General features: G+C 53.1%; 3 protein-coding genes across 3 annotated transcripts; all 3 read left to right on the forward strand.

The window, feature by feature from the left end:
* Positions 1 to 750: 750 nt before the first annotated feature.
* Positions 751 to 2,232, forward strand: MIND_00800600 (uncharacterized protein; the record flags this gene model as incomplete). The annotated part of the gene is made up of 1 exon (XM_037364685.1): positions 751 to 2,232. The coding sequence occupies one exon, from the start codon at positions 751 to 753 to the stop codon at positions 2,230 to 2,232; it is 1,482 nt and encodes a 493-aa protein (XP_037217927.1).
* Positions 2,233 to 8,174: 5,942 nt separating this feature from the next.
* On the forward strand, positions 8,175 to 8,840 carry MIND_00800700 (uncharacterized protein; the record flags this gene model as incomplete). Its single annotated transcript, XM_037364686.1, has 3 exons — positions 8,175 to 8,319; positions 8,371 to 8,518; positions 8,570 to 8,840. Exons 1-3 carry the CDS (start codon positions 8,184 to 8,186, stop codon positions 8,838 to 8,840), a joined length of 555 nt encoding a protein of 184 aa, XP_037217928.1. The 5' UTR covers positions 8,175 to 8,183.
* Positions 8,841 to 10,781: 1,941 nt separating this feature from the next.
* MIND_00800800 (uncharacterized protein) lies at positions 10,782 to 11,684 on the forward strand (the record flags this gene model as incomplete). The annotated part of the gene is made up of 4 exons (XM_037364687.1): positions 10,782 to 10,991; positions 11,039 to 11,166; positions 11,217 to 11,491; positions 11,551 to 11,684. The coding sequence occupies 4 exons, from the start codon at positions 10,782 to 10,784 to the stop codon at positions 11,682 to 11,684; spliced, it is 747 nt and encodes a 248-aa protein (XP_037217929.1).
* Between the last annotated feature and the right edge of the window lie 6,897 nt (positions 11,685 to 18,581).

The raw sequence follows: 18,581 nt of genomic DNA on the forward strand, positions 1-18,581 counted from the left end.
GTCAAAGCAGTATATCAACCTCATCCTGGCTCCTTTTCATGTCGCAGAAAATGAATTCCGTTGTAGACTCGGACTCGTCGCACGAGTTACACGAAATGCATGAGAAGGTGTGGTAAGTACTAAGAGCGAAACGTCAGGTAAAAGAAGACAGGGAAACACTTGTACCGCACGACTTTAATGGCTCTTCCGATCGACGTCTTGAATTCGACCCGTCCTCTCTTTCCGCTTGGGGCTTAGGTAGCGCACTATTGCAGCGACATGGCAGACGGTGGCCAGAGTATGCTGCTCATCGGCAAGACAAGGATGCAAGCCCGAAGTAGCTGGATCGGAGAACGAGCTAGGAGGTGCTCAGATATCTGTGAAAAACACTGAGGAGAGGACTGGAAACGATAAGCGGAAAAGGCGCACCTCGGCGTCCGCTGAACTCCTCTTCTGCTTCAAAACCTTCCTTTCACCCGCCCCCGCTGTGCGTTCAATCGTCCGCCCACTCAAACGTTCGTTTGCCGTGGCGCATGGTGGTTGTGGAGGTTGGAACCAAGTTGGAACCACCGGGTGCTTGCTTGGACTCGGAACTGGCGTGTATGGTGGAAAAGGGCAAGAGCGGCAACGTGTGACGATCCGTCTTTGACGTTGACCCAAACTCCGACATTGACCCAATTTCAAGTTACCACCCCCAACAAGGACGAAAGTACCGTATGCTTGCACCTGCAGGCTCCATACAACCTCACGTTCTCTAGAACAGCAAATCGAATGCTTAACGCGCGCTACCAGGGTGCCGTTGAAGCGGCTGCGTTTCTTCAGGGACTGCGTCGGCTTACCCTCGACCTCCTTGATCCTCCGACCAAGTCTCGGCTTAGAGAAGAGGCAGAGCACCTCAAGCAAGCGATTGGCGAGCTGAAGACAAAGCTCGAAAGCCTTGAAGATCGTCTAAACGCGGTCCAGTATGATTTGTCCAGCCTCGTTTACCCCGTCAACACTCTGCCCAACGAGATTCTATGCCACATTTTCGCCGCGGCCGTGTCGGCCTCGCCTCCGAGTCGCGCTGAAATCAATCGCACGCGCTTGCGGATTACCGCCGTTTGTCAGCATTGGCGCAGCGTCGCCATTGCAGACCCGCACTTGTGGACACAGACATACTACTTGGTCCATCACACACGCGCCGATGACCTGCTATTCGAGCACTTCCTGTCACGTACACTCGGCCTACCAATCAAATACACTGTGACTTTAACCGACCTCTGGCCCGGGGAATTGGCACCCGCTGACGCATTTGATTCCGTTGATCAGTGGGAGGAAGCCTCGCTGACAAGCGAGGGTTGGCCAGGTGCTCTATTGGATGAAAGAATTGACTGCCCTCACCTGACAAAACTTACTATGAATGTAGAGTTTACAGAGTCGGAGATTGAGTCCACCGACTTGTTGATGAACCTTCCCCGTCTGCGCGAGCTGTCTATCGGTGCTTTACCTGGCTTGCTCTCTCGCCTGTCGTTTCCTACACATCAATTGAGGAAATTGACCCTGCTTCAAGCTCAGGCTCCGACCGAGGATTCAGATACTATTCTCCGCCTGCTAACGCAACTGGAGGGATTGGAAGAACTCTCGATGGACATACTATTCGATGATGATTTCGTGGACGACGAGGACTGGGGCTCGAAGCCGCCCATACGATTGCCCCGCTTGTCGATATTGTCGCTGGGCGTGGCCTGGGATTTCATCTTGCAATTTCTTGACTTGCCTGCACTGACAACACTGCATCTCTCTCCCTGCTATGAAGGGGATTCACAGCTCTTGGAACCCTGCGTTATCCGATCATCTGCGAACATAACCTCTCTGTCCTTAGCGCCGGAGCCAATGAGCTATGGCGCTTACCGCACCTCCCTGTCTCCTGTTCTCAATTCAGTCAAACACCTGACTGTAAAGCTGTTCCACATGGATCCTGATGAGGCAATGCGATGTTCGGCAGACCTCGCGCGCCTCGATTACCTCCCCAACCTCGAGTCGATCACGTTGGTTGCTGACGTTGACAATCCGCGCGGCGGCGGCGGCAATGTCCAGCCGTTCCTCGAGGGAATTGCCATGAGGATCGCAAACACGCTGTTTAGCGGTGTCTCGCACAAGATGAAGCTCACTCGTCTTGTTCTCGACTCCACCAAGCCCGACATGATCGCGGCCGAGGACATGCGTGACCTGGTATACTTGCAAAAGAGCTTGAGGTCGATGCAAGCGAAGTAGGCATTGGGTCGAACTTGAGAGATCCGTTGACACGATACTAGAAGGACGGGAAAGCCTTCGAATCTTGGCACACCAGTATCAGCGTTGTAAATATTACTAGTAAACTTGAAGTCCGTGTTGGAGCTTGAATCAGTCAATATACTCCAAGAGTCGACCCAGTTTTGGATCAGTGGGTGCTTGAGAAGGGTCTGGCACGGCCCAAGATACAACTTAGCGTTGGACGGTGTCCTTTGGTGCAACAAGAGATGAGCAATATGTGTGACATCACATCACACGATCCTCGTTCTTCTGCACTGTCATGTTGGCCAGGCTTGCGTGTTCCGACACCACTTCTGCTCAAGACACGGCTGCGAATGGCAATGGAGCTTAAGAACGGTGTTCTGGTGCGGAAGCCTCCGCCGGAAGGGGATGTTTAGTGGAGGGAAGGGCTGAAGGAGGGCGGCCTTGAAGTGGGCACTGGTGTGTTGTCCTCGTTTGCTTCGGCGTTCACTATCCTCATTCTTCACTCAGGGTCAGTCTTACCATCGCTGGCTCAAGCAGGGCAGCCCGAGAACCGCATCTCTTCAAAATCTCCCTATTCCATGTTGCTAGCATCGTCATCGCCTTCGCCATACACTCATGCGCCAATCGATCCTATCGCGACACAGTCTACCATACGCTCCGCGCACCCAAATTCTTCTCATTTGTGTGCAACCCAAACGACATGGCTTTGGCCTTTTCCCGTTTCACGGGCTCTTTCTGTGGAATGTCCCAGCTATCGCCACGACGCGCTCGATATTAACTTGGAGGACGGCTGCTCGCGGCCGAAGACCAAGACACAGACAAGGGTATTGGGCAAGGCTTTGCTGGTGACTTTCGCGAAGCGACAGGCTGTTGGGAAGAATTTCTCCAGTCGGAGTATGACATAATGTACTATGGTTCGTAAGTATTGCCTTGCGCCTATCTTCTGGTACTTGACAACGAATGTACAGGCATATCTTTTGCAAGCATCATTGTAAACTCATACCTCACTTCCCCTCACTCACAAACGATTGGCGAAAGTTGCTATTCGTTCTAACCAACCGTCTCCGATTTGCTTCAAAGTCGGACACAGACGAGCTCGAGGAGGTCTCTTTGCGTCACCTTTTTCGCGCTCGGCACACCTGTCACCGCCTGAGCATGCGATTTTGTATCTCCGCGCACAAAACCGGGCTCGACAAACCGTATCATCTTACCGAGGACGCTGTCTTCGTCATCCCCATTTCTTTTCCCGCCACACCTTGGCCGTTCAGGCCCGCGTCGAGCACGTTTCCCCGATTTGCGGCATAATCCACCACAGGCTCTCGAAGCGCGTTATTAGCGCTTGGTATATTGTGTCCACTTTCGGAGGGTCTCTATCCTGCGCAAGCTTTCTCGTCATATCGAGCGTAGAACGACTGCGCGCTGGATTTTACCGCAATCTGCTCGGTCCAGTCCCGTACCCTTCAACCCCTTCGAGCCGCGATTATGGTCCTCCTTCGATCTTAGAGCGAACCCGTCGTCGTCTCCAGAATATCGTGGTCAACCTCTGGGAGCCACGTTCGCTCATCGCTCACCAAATATGATCATTCTGTATCTTTGCAAAACCTTTCAATCACCTTCCGCGCCTGTCGATGGTCCTGCTTATGATGGAAGATGACAGAGAGGGTGTCGAATGGGCCGAGAAGGAACAAGTCCGTCTTGTGGTGATGCTTCAAGTTGAAAGGGACTGTCGAAATGGTTGCGTTTCACGATTGACGTTGTGTACCTACTAGAGTGTTGGCTCTCACTTTGTTATAACCACTGTACAGTATACACACCAGTGATACTAGTATCCAAAAACAACGGCACGACCTGGAGGTTTGGAGGCTGCGGCATGGATACTGGAGGCATTGGAGGGCCATGGAGATGGTACAAGGCAGCGGTGGCGCCGTCGTCACTCCTTGCGTGTGGTTTGCAGGGTGCGGGTACCGGCGCCGGTGGAGAGGAGGATTGAATTGCGGGACGGAGAAGAAGAATGATTTGTCCGGCAGTCCGGGTCGTCCACGTGACCCGCCGTCTCTCTTGGTTCTCACTATCATGCAAAAGGAGTCAGAATCGGATACCCACCTTGGTTGGCCACTGGCATTTTACCTACAACACCAGCGACATGATTGACCATTCTCTTTCTAGTCCTGCCTTTGGGTCTACGTTCTATGGACGCTCCACTAACTCCGGTGCAAAAACAACAAATAGAAGCGTTGCTTCTACACGGCCACAATGAGGAGGTGGCCCTGGAGAATGACATTGTCGCGGTCCGCGCACGCCTTCGGGAGGCTGAAGCGCTGCTGGTGAAAAGGCAGCACGACAACTTCGTCCTCAGCGCCTTCCTCGCACCAATTCGCGCCGTTCCGGCTGAACTCCTGGTCGACATATTCGAATACTGTATCCTCGCCAGCCATCGTGATCAAGCCCCCTTCGAGAAGTTTACGAACGACCCGACGACGGCGCCGCTTGTGCTGATGCATGTCTGCCAGTGCTCGCTGTGGCGAAAGACAGTCTTAGATGCGCCTCGGCTTTGGCGCCGGCTCGTCCTCCGCAAGAGGGATTATGCATCCGCACCCAGCCCCAGTGAGCTGCTGGCGCGGTCTGGTGTCCTTCCTCTCGATGTGCTAGTGAAACCTCATGATTGCGCGGGATGGCAAGGCGGCCATGACACCAAGGTACCAATCGCAGTTTTAGATTCGCCAGCACTGATGCTCACCCCAAATTTGCAGCATATCATTCAACTGCTTTTTGGCGCGGAAGGATTCACTACGCGCGTCCAAACACTGTCCATATCGGTCTTGTCTGCGAGGCTGTTTCTTGACACATCGCCACCACACTTCACGCAGCTCACAACGCTCAATATCCATCCACTCTAGGAGGGCCATTCAAGTACGATTCTCGACACGTTCCGCAATGCCCCACAACTGAGGAACCTGGATCTACGACTCTCACTGCACCCGCCCCCAGAACCCATTTCGAGTTACGCGCCACACTTCCCGTGGGCCCAGCTTTCCCGCCTCCGTCTTGCCTACCAATCCTTGCAGACCGAACACCTCCTCCTCTGCTGTATACAACTCACTCGGTGAGGGAAATAATCGCTTTCGCGTACCGATAACTTATCTTCCTGATATGCTTCGGCCTCCGACTTCCTTTTTGTCTACTCTAAAACGTTCCACGACCTCTTATTCCTCCGTCCTTCAAAACACTGTCCACGGGCCTCGAAATACTTATTACCTTCCCCCAATCTTCGCTTCAAGTTCTTGCGTCAAGTACATTGCTATCCCGACAGCGAAACGGCCTCGATAACTTGTCTCTAGTTCTGCTCGACCATCCACCTTCCACTTTACGACGTGTTTCAGAAGCTTTTTGGTCCTGCGTCGCTCCTCCGGGGTCGTTTGAGGCTGGAAATTGTTTTTCGTGGGCCGAAACTGGTCAGCGAGCAGGCGCGTTTCGCGCAGCCAACCATGCCAGTGAGCTGAGAGTGATGCTTGTGGACAGGACCTGTGAGTCCTTACAGCTCATGCTTATCATTTCACTAACATTCTGTCGGAAGGAGCTAAGCCCAGCTGGCGGGCCGGACCCATGTCTAGAGGCGACGGAGTCGAAGATACACAACACAATACACCATGTGATCATACATAATATGTACAATTATATATATTGTGGTTGCAGGCGTATACGGGGTTTTTTTTAATGGTGGTTGAAGAGCGAAAAGATCTTCTTTTCCCCTCTTTGCATTCAAGTTGCCGCCGCATGGATTATGCGCTTCATGGCATTTTCGACGAGGAGAGCATCAGAACCTCTACATTGGCTTTCCTGCATCTTGTCTGCATTGCATGAACGAAGATGCTGTGCTTGCCCTATGCTTCTCCCTCAATCCCACTTTTCTTGGGCGAATTCCTCGTCCAGTTCTCGTCTTCACCATCGACAAACACCAATTCTTCAGCCTCTCCCTGATTTCTAAGTCGTTCGTAGCGCCGAGTTGATCACATCGTTGTCGCAGTCATCTATCGGCGATATATCCGTCTGACTTATACCAAGCATGGAACTTGTGCTGACCTCGATGGATTGAGAATCTGGGGCTGCAAGAGTTTTGTCAAGCTTGGCGACGAGGTACATTTCCGATTGTCGTCTGCATATGCTCTAACGCAATCCAGGCTCTTGCGACACGACGTCGTCAACACTAGTCACTTTGGAACACTCTTGGGTTGGAGGGATGATGGTCAATGCTTGGCGTAAATACTTCAAGTTGTACAAACAGGAACAGGACTCTTCATATGTTCTTCGATCATAAGAATCAACCCTAGCCGACTCGGATATACGTCCTCCATCGACACTCTATTCGATAGCCTGATCGCTCGGAAACAAGCAAGTCAGAGCCATGGATATCGAGGGTCTGCTGCAGCTTGTGCAACATGCGGATGTCCTCCTGATGCATTCCGTGCTGAACATGCAACTGTCGAAGTTTCATTCCGTGCCCAGGACCACGCGCAGTCGCGTCAGCCACACGACGACGCAGGCCATCGAAGAAGGGGCCGAAGGGGGATGGAGGACAGTGCTCACTCAGGCCGGTATCAGCAGCAGGCGCGACAAGAGTCAAACATTCCAGAGTCGGGAGAAAATCGGCGCGGGAAAGGAGAGCAGTCAGCGCTGTGCGCTCATGGCGTGAGGAAAGTAGGGTGTGCAGGTGTGTGAGGGTGAGATCTTTTAGCGCAGAATTAATGAGTGGGCTTCCAGGAGTGTGGTCAACGTATCATAATTGGTCTTGGCAAGAGTCAAGGAGGACACAGATGCTGAGGAGCGCTGGAGGCATTCCGGAATGTAGTACGCTGCATCGTCGTGGTAGAAATCCGAGAGATGGAGGGTTTTGAGGCATGGGAGGACCAGGTGGTCTAGGAGCGCACAACTATCTTCTCCAAGAAGACGCACTGTCGTCAGCAAGGGCATTTCTATCAATGTTTTAGGGCCATCCGACCTGACTCGGAGATCAATGAAACCATCGCCGATGGCGAGCTCTTTGAGCACCACAAGTTGGGGGAGTATGGGAAGGAGGTCGCGAAGTGCCATGTCATGACCGAAGACCGCAAACCTGCGCAGCTGGTGTGCCGGAAATCCGAGTCGTGATATCAGTAGTGGGTGGACAACTGCGAGGTCTTGAAGACGTGGAGTGTTGGCAAATGTCTGGTGATTTTCGTTTGGACTGCCGCGCCAGGGATCTTCAATGTCGAGTGTAAGCTTCGTCAAATGCGGGAGGTCCAATGCAAGCGCAAGCGACTTAAGTTCCAGTGTGAAGCTCCTGCCACCATAGATGAACAGGTTGGCCTCCTTCCACTGACGGCAAGAGTCAAAGAGCTGCTGAGGAAGCCGCTTTGATCCCCTGCCAGTGTCTGGGTCACCCTCGTCTATATGCACCGTTATTGGGAGCCCTTGGGTTCGTTCCAAGAAATGGCGGAACAGAAGATCGGGTTGATCAGAGTCCCGCAGGACGTAGCATGCCGTGGTCCAAAGGTGAGCATCCGCGATTGCGATAGCGCGCCATTGCTGACAGACAGCAGTGATGGAGTCAGCAGCATAGCGGCGACACTTTCAGGGACAGTTAACGACACCGTTTGCCGGAAAATGTGGCAGAAGATCTCGGCGGGAAGCGTGTGCACGTGGAAATTGGCGCTCGACAACTGCTCCTGGATGACTCTATGGCGGTCTTCGAGCTGGACTAGCTGTGTTGTGAGAGAGCGAATCATTTGGCGAATTGATTCATCCTCCTGCCGCAGACGAAGTAGTTCTTGAGGGCTAAGTGCTCCTGCAGTGGACATGCGCGGAGGCGGGGGCATAGCTGTGGCTGATAGTACCACGAGCCTCTTGCATTGACGAAAATACCAGCAAGCCAGTGGGTGTCACACCCAAATCAGTCTTTCTCTTCGACGGTCATGTCGTCGACCAGCCCCGCCTATCTCAACACACCCACATCTGGCTCAAAACATTGCCGCGAGAGGGACGAAGGCCACGGTACCACCGCGGGAAATGAGGGTCCGGAGGATCAGGAGGGGAGACGAATAGGTCATGGTGCGTTTGCCTGGGCTTTTCTGGTTTCTCGAGGTCTAATCACAGTATCAGGCCCTTCGCTTGTCGCCGAGCATATTCTGCTCCCCCGCCGCCATTTGCTGGAGAACAACGACCTGTTCATCCACGGTCGACCTCCCAGACGGCTGAAAAGGAGTCCGAGCGATGGTAGAGGGAAGCGTCGTCGAAGACTGGTCAAACGGTGCGTGTTCTTACTGTCTATCGACTACACTCACCAATACGGGCGTTGCAGGACTTACTCCAGACCCGACCGACATGTCATTGCCCAGGCCATAGCGAAGCACGAGGGAGACACCGCCTGGGCTAGTATGTCCGGGCAGCAACGACTACGACCGGCAAAGACTCCTCGTGATGGGGAATCGTACCGTCTCAGTAACGCGCCGACAAAGCTTGTCTTTACGCCGCCCATACGAGTGTGTGTCTTCGAGAGCCCTACAACCCTTCTGGCACATCATCGATGCATCATTCCCCGCTTCCATACACAACAACGCCATCCATCGTAGCAAATTATGCGTATGCAGCGCTCACACGAGCAACGCGAATCCCCTTCTTCCCCGACTGTCACGCAAACGACTTCCAGTTTTGCCCCTTACACCCTATACACATCTATCGAGTGTATCCTGTCGTGTGGCACCATGACCTTGTGCCGCCCAATTCTTTTTGGGTAACGATATTCACGACAATGCCCTTCTGGGCACCGTTTTCGACGATGATGCCACTGGGGCTGGAATCGACTTGACCGCCAGCTTCAAAGTGATATGCGGCAGCCAAACTGTATCCCGTCATGCGCGGGCATATGCTCTTCCGCTTTCCGAACTGTTTGGCAGGATTATGGCCTGGCCTCATTGCGCTATGGACGTTTTGCGTTGAGGGATGGAGGTTTGGGAAGGAAGTCGGAAGATGTATAGCCACAACGCCTGGTGAACTTCACGTATGTCACTCTGCTCCTTGCCTCTACAGATGTCTAACTCCCCATGAAGTTCCAATTGTGGTATGCGTAGACGACACTCCATGCTAAATATATCTTCTTGATATGTTATTCTGAATGCTCCTATCGTCGTTACCACGTTCAATGCCATCCGAAGGCGTGCGAGAACGCACCAATTCTCCCTATCAACGACCTCTGGCCACAGACCACCACATTCTCTTACTGTCTTGACACCCGCATTTGCAATCTCTCAAGACGCTCCGAAGGCGACTAACTCGGGGCCAAGATTACAGCCTAGATCATGACTGATTCACTGGCAAGATGAAGGCGCCGCAGCTCTCTCAAATCACTGGCCTTCAAGTACTCGTCGGTTTCTGGGACAAGTCACAATTTCACAATTACACTGTCAACGATACTCGGGTCTTGGTTCCAACACCAGATACCCTCCATTGAACGTGTCGTCAATCCAAATCCGCCAGCTTTGATGAGGCACATGTCGAGCGCAATCCCAAGTCCGCCGCACCGAACTCTGGTCGGGGAAACTGCACCAGCGAAAAGTTGGCGAACTGTCCGGCGAGCGCAAGCCTGGCAGTCTGGTCGCTCACGTCCGTGAACATGAGCTGCTTCATCTCGAGCTTCCCGAGCTGCTGCGACATCTTGTACGTCTTCACCGAGCTGGCGCAACCGTGAGCGGACGGATTCCGCCACTCGTGTCTGTAGGCTGCTTACTTGGCCGACGCACCGCTGAACACCGTGAAGCTCCCGGACCACATGGTGAGTGTGTTGTCGTTGACCTTCTGGACCATGGTGACGTCCGCCTGGTGCAGGAGGCTCAAGCTGAGCTTGCCTGACTTGTACGAGTTCCCGGGCGCGACGGCGTGGTAGCCTGAATCCTTGGCTGCGAGATCGATGGCGCCTAAGCTGTTCCCTTGCTCAGCAGCCCGCACACAAACGGGAGAGGGCGCCTTACGCGATACCACTTATCGTCAGCGTGATTCCCGTGCCGCCCAACGCAAGCAATGGAATCAGCGGCGCAAATGCGACACCGATCAGACCACCCGTTGAGACGAGGGCGACGACGCCGAGCAGGCCAGTGACGATGGCGGCAATCCCGAGCCCAACGCTGTTGGCCGCATATTTGATGTAGAGGATGTTGTTGGTGTCGTTGAGGGTGGAGGTGTAGGAACCCATGGTAGGTGCGTTGCTGGCGAAGATGGTTGTTTTTACTTATACTACGCCTCCGCGATGGCTGCCCCTCGCCGGCAATCCACGCAACTTGATGCGAGGGACAGAAGAAAAGAAGCGACCCGAGGACGTAGTGGTGCAAACGGGTCACGCGGAAACCTTGCTACTAAGTACTAAATAGCGACGACTCCAGAATAGCGGCATTGGCCAAGGCTTTTGGCACGCACCTACCTGCAACGAGTGGGACTGATCATTTTCCAGGGACGCATCTGCTCTTGCGTGGCCAGAAGGCTGGAGCTACATCCAAATTCTGGCCCTGGCTTTAATTATCATGATGGCGCCGCCAAAATTAGACCGAGTCGGCTGCGCCTTAAAGCAATCGACACAACAGTGCTGTCTGCCACCAGCACGCACCATGGGGTCGTACATCTCGATCATGAACGACGGGCCCGTCAACCAGTTCCAGGTCGATGTCTGGGTCAAATTCAGCACCACCCCGCCGATGGCTTCGACTGTGTTGGCACTTGCCCCCGGCGCGCCGGTAAGGCATTTACCGCACCTCGTTTCCTCGCTTCTCATTGCCCATAGGGCGTCGTCGCCGCCATCCCCTCGACAAACAGCAGCCTGGGCACAGACACTGTCGTTATCATCGACTCTGATACCGCCTCGGAAACATTCGGGCTGACCCCAGATGCCACGAACCCAGGAAACCTACTGTAGCCCTTCTTCTTTCACTTCCAAGACAGCGTGCTCACATGGATTTTAGTGCCAACATAATCGGCGCAGCGTCTATCGACGACGGCTACAGCTACATACCGCGCGGGGACGTGCTCCGGAGCGACCGCGTCGACGTCAGCTCCAAAGTGTTCGTCCAATGGCACATGGTCTCGGTCAACAACCCGCAGACCGTCGTCCTCTTCGGCGGCGTCCAGTCCTTCCTCAGCGGCAACACGACGAACGGCGACAACCGCTTCCTGTTCCTGGAGTCGTTCTTGGCGCAGAGCGGCGTGGACACCCGCCTGGTGAACCCGATCCTGAACAGTATGTCGCTCTGTAACTGCGGGAGTGTATCTGTGCCAGTGCTGACGCGTTGTGTGTAGACGACACCCGGGCGGCGGCGCTGGTTGCCCAGTACGAGGCGATGATACAAAGCGAGGACACCTCCGCGTTCACTGTTGTGAAGACAGCCTCGCAGCCGCCATGCTCCTTGATTGGGATGCAGGCGTTGGATTGAGGGGAACGGTCAGAGAAGGGGCACTCCTGTGTTCGATATTCAAGTTGTACGACAAGAACAAAACATCATTGCCGGTTTGAAGCCTGCGCGGGCCTGCGAGCTCGAGCCACATACTACGATTGGCTCAGGCTGGCTGTGCTCCCCCGTATGGTGGTTGACTAGTCTGTTGCTGACGACCGCCTGTCAAAGAACAGCATCCAGTTGGAAGGGCCAGATTTCGACGACACGCTAGCGCAGGCTGCAGCGCTACTTTTCAGTTAGATTAGACGTGCTGCCGGTGCCAAGAGGGTAAGTCGAGCGTGTGCTTTGATTCATGAACGAAGTTGGCGCCGGTGTGACATCACGATTCACCATCCTTCTTCTCTTTTGCCAGTGCACGGTCATCGTCAACCCCGCCCACACTGGCATATCCCGACGCCTTCTGGGTCTCCAGCCACAAACCCGCGGCGACGGAGACGAAGGCAACGCTGCTGCAGCAGAAGAGGATGGAAAGGGAGAGGTCGGCCGCGGCTGGACGGGGAAGAGAACTGGGTCATGGCGGATCGCAAGCGCTGGCCATGGTGCGCTGGCCGGGATTTTTTTTCTTGCGTTTCGAATGTCGCAATGCAACCTTAGGATTCAATCTCCACTCTCCTTTCCTGACGCGGTCCGGTCATACCGTGCAGGGACTATAGAGCGACGAGGAAGTCGACACGACAGCACATCTTCCGGCACTCGTACCTCGCTTCCATCCGCGCGGTTCACGCCCGGGCCGACCTTGTCGTGACTTCTCCCTCGGGGTCAATCATCGCCAGTTGCGAAGATGGAAACGGCCGATAGCCTTGCGGTAGATTGCGTGGAAGCGGCTGCCAGTGGTGCCTGCCCAGGATATGGCGCGGTCGTCGCAAAGACAGCGCATGATGTGGTTATAGGGCACGGGAAGGAAAGACGCGGAGAACTCCGGTATGTACTGGGTTTTGCTCTCCAAGGATTCCGAAGCTGACAACGAATGGCCAGATAGATCACAAACATGTATCCTTACGCGGCACGCCTGCCTTTACACATGATTTATCCTCCTACCCGCCAGCGACGTTTCAATCTCTCTCTGACTTCACCGCATACATTCCCTTGCATCGCTAGCATCGGCTTCTTTACTACTCATACTTACCATCTGCTTCACTAACTTGTTTTCGACCCTTTTCCCCACGCGATTCAAGAACGATAACGAGATCTCGAGAATTTCGGGCCCCTCGGCCAAGACGCGGTCACGTGAAGGCTCCTTGCTTCCCTCCAAAGCGCGTGAAATTAGCATAGTCCCACTCTATCCCATCTCCCCTCCACCTCTTGCGCGTCCGTGGACGGAACCAGCGCTTTTGGGCGTCTACTGCAAGCCGCCGGCGCGATCCGGGCGTGGGAACGCTGGTAGGGCTCCAACTATTTAGTTTTCATTTACACCTCCAGGTAAACTAAACAGAAATGGTAAGAAAACGTTTAGTAAATGTTTATTACCATTTAAAAACAGTTAAAAATGGTAATATAATAATATAAAATGATCAACAATTTTATGATACATACTTGAGTTTATTAGGTTTATTCAACTGAGAGATGACATTTTCTCACTTGTAATACTGTTCTAGATGGGCATGTAGGGCAAGATTCATTGCCTTTGGCTTATTTGATGCCAGATCATGTGATCAACTCCTTCAAGAAGAAGCCTACAATCGCAACAACTATTTATATTTATGTGGAAGGTCTGTCCTACACTAGTATGTATTTGGTAGCCAGATATATACCTAGTAGTAAAATATTTATGAGCATGTCTGCTATTGTTATCAGGGAATAACCATTTAAACCATTTGTTTTCATTTATTTACCATTTACATACCATGGTAAACTAAATGAAAATAAAAACGGTTATAACCGTGTACAAACGTTTGTACACGGAAATGGTTGGAGCCCTAAACGCTGGCTATTGCGCGTTTTCATCTGGGATGGCGCGAGCGGGCGGGTGGGGCAGGCGGCTGAAGGATGGCTCCTCCACCCACTCCGTTCAACACCGTCTCGCATCCTCCGCCCGCATTCGATGAACAAGCGCCGCTCCTGCACGCAGACTTCGCCCCTCCCGACCGTGACGTCGACTTCGACTTTGACTCTGCTGGCAAACCGCGCCTGGGCCAGCACGCGTCCTATCGATCGATAGCACCTCCTAGCCCCCCAGTCCCTACCCTCGGCAGCTCATCGTCGCGCGTAGCGCTGGTCCTGGAAAACCGCGGAAGCGTCGCGCGCGACCACCTTGCGCTGGAGCGCACATTTCTTGCATATGTCCGCACGAGTCTGGCGCTCGCAGCTGCCGGTGTCGGTGCGCTTCAATCAGTTATTAAATTGGACCTCATATAACCGTCATTACAGTGCTGACGCAGCTTGCCCGGCTGTCTGATACCCAGAGTGCGGGTGCTAGCGGGATCGGAGCACACGGGCGGGTGATGGCGGCGGGCGCGATTGTGCTTTCGCTCTACACGCTGGCGTTAGGTGCGCTCCCGCACTCGTTTCCCGGCCGCCCCGTCGAGTGTCTAGCCGGAGGATGCTGAATATTGCGACAGGATTGTGGAGATACTTTGAGGTGCAGGCCGCGCTCGTGGACGGCAAGTTCCCCGCCGCGCGCTGGCGGCTTGGGTTCCTGGCCGCTGCTGCTGGCATCGCGATGGTATACGTCGCAGGCGGGCTGGTGATGCAGGCGGTCGAGGTTCAATCACCTGTACACGGGTTTTTTTTTAAAAAAGCCTTCTCATTACCAGTGTTAATGTTTTTAAAAAATGCCTCTAATTTATGCCCCTGCCAAAAGGCAGGTTTTACATAGGGAAATGAGAGATCAAAAAAAGGTTTAAAAGGTTGAAAAGCCTTGTCAGGGTGGGCAGTGTGGTAGCTATAAGGCCCCAGACCTGACGTGTGGAAAATTCCTTAAGTATGGGGAAAATACTGAGTAGGGGAAAGGCTAAAAAAGATGAAAAAAATTGTTGATGCCAAGGTGCCAAGAAAGATATGGAGTTTGACAGTGTGGATTTTATTAAAATGAGGGGAAGACTTGTAAATCACTGATGTTTTTTAAAAATGTTAATATTCTAATTACAAGGGATCTTTTTAAAAAAAACCCCGTATACGCCTGGTTCAATAACCATGGCAGTAGCTGGTTCATAGCCTTCTATATTCATGAAATATGTATTGCTCACACTACTATGGTAAGTACCTACTATACATAATAAATCCCATTGGTGAGCTTTTTTTGGTGGGGCGAAAATCGAAATGCATGTTCCCCTTTCTTCGCGTTGGTGGGAGATTTCTGTCTTCCCTTCAAGCCTGGGATGACATGATACACAAGTGTTTACCATCGACTTGCTGCGAAGTCCGTCACCCAATCCGGTTGACCGTGACGCTGTACCGTTCTCCAGAAGGTGTCTGGACTGCGCTCGGTGCCTTGAAGAGCAGAGTACCCCATGTGCTTCAGCGCTGGTGCCGCATACAGTATCCCAAGAAAAGCTTCAGGCTGTCGGACTGTACCGCGTCCCGCAGCAAGGCGTTGGCGCGGATGTCGATTTGGCGCTCGCCGCGTGAAGGTGACGCTGATCGCGGTGAGTTGGGCATACTCGGGATGCCGGGCAATGTCCGGGAGGGTCCGAGACAGGATGAAGCGCAAAAGTAGCTCATCGGGCAGGGAACATGCCCCCATTATTACGATATGACCAAGGAGAGGGCAGATGGGAGGAGTTTCAGAGTCCGGAATAAGGTGTGCAAGAAGGTCGCCGTTGGGTTCGGGTGGGCTCGGGTCGGGGTACCACCCGGCAGAACTATTGTTGACAAGATGCAGGTCTTCGAGAAGCGGGGCATGCCTCAGTCGAGCAAGCACCCCCTCGGATGTGAGATTCTCGTGGGAGAACGCCATTCTCTTCAGCATTCCCCCCATGGCCTTAATGGGAGTGAGGGACATTTCATGGTTCAAGCCGGATGCGTCAAGCGTATGAAGGAGGGGTAGCCGCAACAGGGACATATCCACAAACATCCGGGGTGTCAAGGTTGTGTCCATGCCATATCTATCTGCTGTTCGAAGAACGAGAGTCGTCAATTTCGGGAGAGTTGTCGACTCTAAAGTTGATTGTGTGTGGTTGACATGACTGAATGAAGTGATAGAAAGTCGTTCTAGTGAGACGCATCCGGCGAGGAAAGGAAAGGGGAACGGAATGAGGACGTTATTCACGGTGTCGTGAAGATACAAAGACAGCTTGACCATATTCCGCCAATGGACCGTGTCAGGAACACCGCTGAAGAGGCCGATGAAGTCCAATGCCCGCAGACTAGGAGTTGATAGCAATTCGAGATTGCACTGCCGCCCAGCCCCAACTGAATTCGATTCGACGCGAAAATTCTGCAGTTGTGGCACATCACTTGCTGTGAGCTGAGAAAGTGCTTCCATACTGTACTATTTAGACCCTAAGTTCAGGTAATGCGTAAGAGCACCATCTGAACTGAACTCCCCCAAATGCGTAATGCGTAAAAAGTGCGGCTGAACCTCTTACATATTTGTTCCAAAAAAGGAAATTTTTGTGCAAAAAAATCAAAATTTTTCTAAACTTCAGCTTCAATGGGCGCTGAATCCCAACGTCGAGTGGCTGCCAGATGCCTGTACATCCACCAGGCACGAAAACAAGCGCAATCGTTGGGTGGTTGGAGCGCATCCAGCTGATGAAATCCGCTGAGCGATGCACTGACCAGCAGTCAATCTTCCAGATTGAGACTTGGGAAGAAGGGAGATTGTGCTCGGCCTTTTGGCGCTCGGGCACGGAGCGATGATATTATCGACGAGGGCGTGCATGGTCTCATGGTTGGACCAATACGAGTCGTTGCCGGAATTGGTGAAAACATGACCAGCACGGGTCGCTTCTGCATACCCACGGGAGAAGACCGATGGTGCTGATAGCTTGGTCTTCCCACCGTAGATAACCTGGGCCGCGAGAACGTTCCCATTTGCAGCGACGGATGGAACAAGCGTGAAAGCACGCTTCTCTTCGAGCCCTACAGCAGCAACCTGCTTTGCTCCACGGGTATTCCATGTTGACGCATTTCCCTGGGTGTAGATGACCTGGGTTTGGTCGGTGTTGACTCGCAACGCAGCTGGAATGTTGTATTGTCGAATGAGCCAAGCCTCTCGCAGAAAGGCTTGCTCGAGAATCGCTTCGTGGTTGTCGGGTAGCTTTTGCGCTGCTTTCGTCGCTCGTCGCCTCGCTCCATCCCAGCTCCTCTCGAAGGTAACGGCGAACAAAGCTTTCAGAGCAACGGAAAGCAGTGTTGCCCGAGCCAACCTTCTTCTCAAACAGGTGGGGTGCGTCATGCTCGATATGAGCCACCATGAGACCGCGGGCAGTAAGGAGATTGATGGGAATGCCAGCGGCGCGAAGAGAGGTGAGCTGAGTGTTGATTTTGCGTCGTGTTTTGGGAAATGGGGTCTAAATGTTGTTAACATTCATTTAAATGGAGCGAGTGACACATACCAGGATCCCGACTCGCGTCGTTTGATTAGCGCTGCGGCTTTGCAGCGCCAATGCCTTTTCAACGGCCTCTGTCCACACAATACCACCCTTCTGCGTCGTTCGTTTCCGGTCAATCCATCGCCCAACCACTTGTTCGCGAAGTCGGCCAAAGAGAGGCCCGTTGACCTTGCGTGCTTCTCGAACGATGTCGCAAGGGCGCCACGGCCACCGCACCTTATCCACCGCCACCAGGACTTGCTTCCAGATGAGTGGGTTGTGCCAACGAATTCGTACTGCATCGGTAGGGACATTCTTGGGTAAGCGTTTACGTCCAGATGGCTTGTTGTCTGCTCGAGCTTCCTCAGTGAATTGGCGGAAGGGTCGAGAGTGTTCGGCCAATCGTTTGTTGGGCTCGTCTACCCCGTTGTCCTCAAGATCGGCCTCAGTTGACTTCTGTTCTGAAGTGAGAACGAAAGCACGTTGAAATCACCAGCACATACCCGTTTCCGTCCACGTTTTGGTATATCTCCCCTTGCAATTCGCTCGTTTCGAAGCTTAGCACGATAAGCCTTCATGTACGCTGCATTCTTTGCCCGCTTTTCCTCAAGCACAACCCGCTCTCGATTTTGTATCTCCCCTTTCTTTCGTTCTGACTTCTCCGCATATTCACGATGCTCGCGCTCAAGACGAACTTCCTTCTCCGCTGGTGTTTCCTTGCTGAAATAGGACAAGATGGAATTCGTCTTCTGCTTCGGCAGTTCAGCGTTGGTCGTTGGTGTACTGGGGATGATCGTCGAGGAAGGGGAGCAATGGGTCGAGGCATGGGGTCGAAAGAGAGAGAGTTTGGGGAAGATGGAAGGGAGAGCAAATCGACATCGGAGAGTGACGTACTCCCAAAAACGTCCGCCGTCTTGTTGGTAGACGAAGGCGAGTCCTGCGTAAAGAGGAGTTGAGGCGCCGGTATGTCCTCCTTGTCGTCAAGCTGGTCCCTGTCGTCTTTGTAGATTCGACGCCGTTCAGGTGTCGCGTTTGGTGTGGGTGCATCGTCATGCCATTTGGGGCGTTTCAAACTCGAACGGATGGGCTCAGGCGAGATCTGGTTGTCGAGGGAAAGGTGAAGGCATGGGAAGAGCCGTCCTCACGTCGGCTAAGGCTTCTCACGAGTGTCACGGATAAATACCTGTACTCTACCTGCGGGTAATTTAGGCTTCAAACCCAATACCTGCATTTGCAGCATCCGTGGGAAATGGGTACCTGTACTCACGGATACGGGTCCCTGCACAGGTTATCCACAGGTATTTTGAATAAAATATTAGGATACCAAGGTATATTGACAATATTAAGAGCTTATATAGGATATAGTATCCAGTAATATACTGATATGGACACCACAGGGCAT

Source organism: Mycena indigotica, assembly GCF_014461135.1.
Source record: "Mycena indigotica strain 171206Taipei chromosome Unknown Mind.scaff0007, whole genome shotgun sequence".
Taxonomy (NCBI): domain Eukaryota; kingdom Fungi; phylum Basidiomycota; class Agaricomycetes; order Agaricales; family Mycenaceae; genus Mycena; species Mycena indigotica.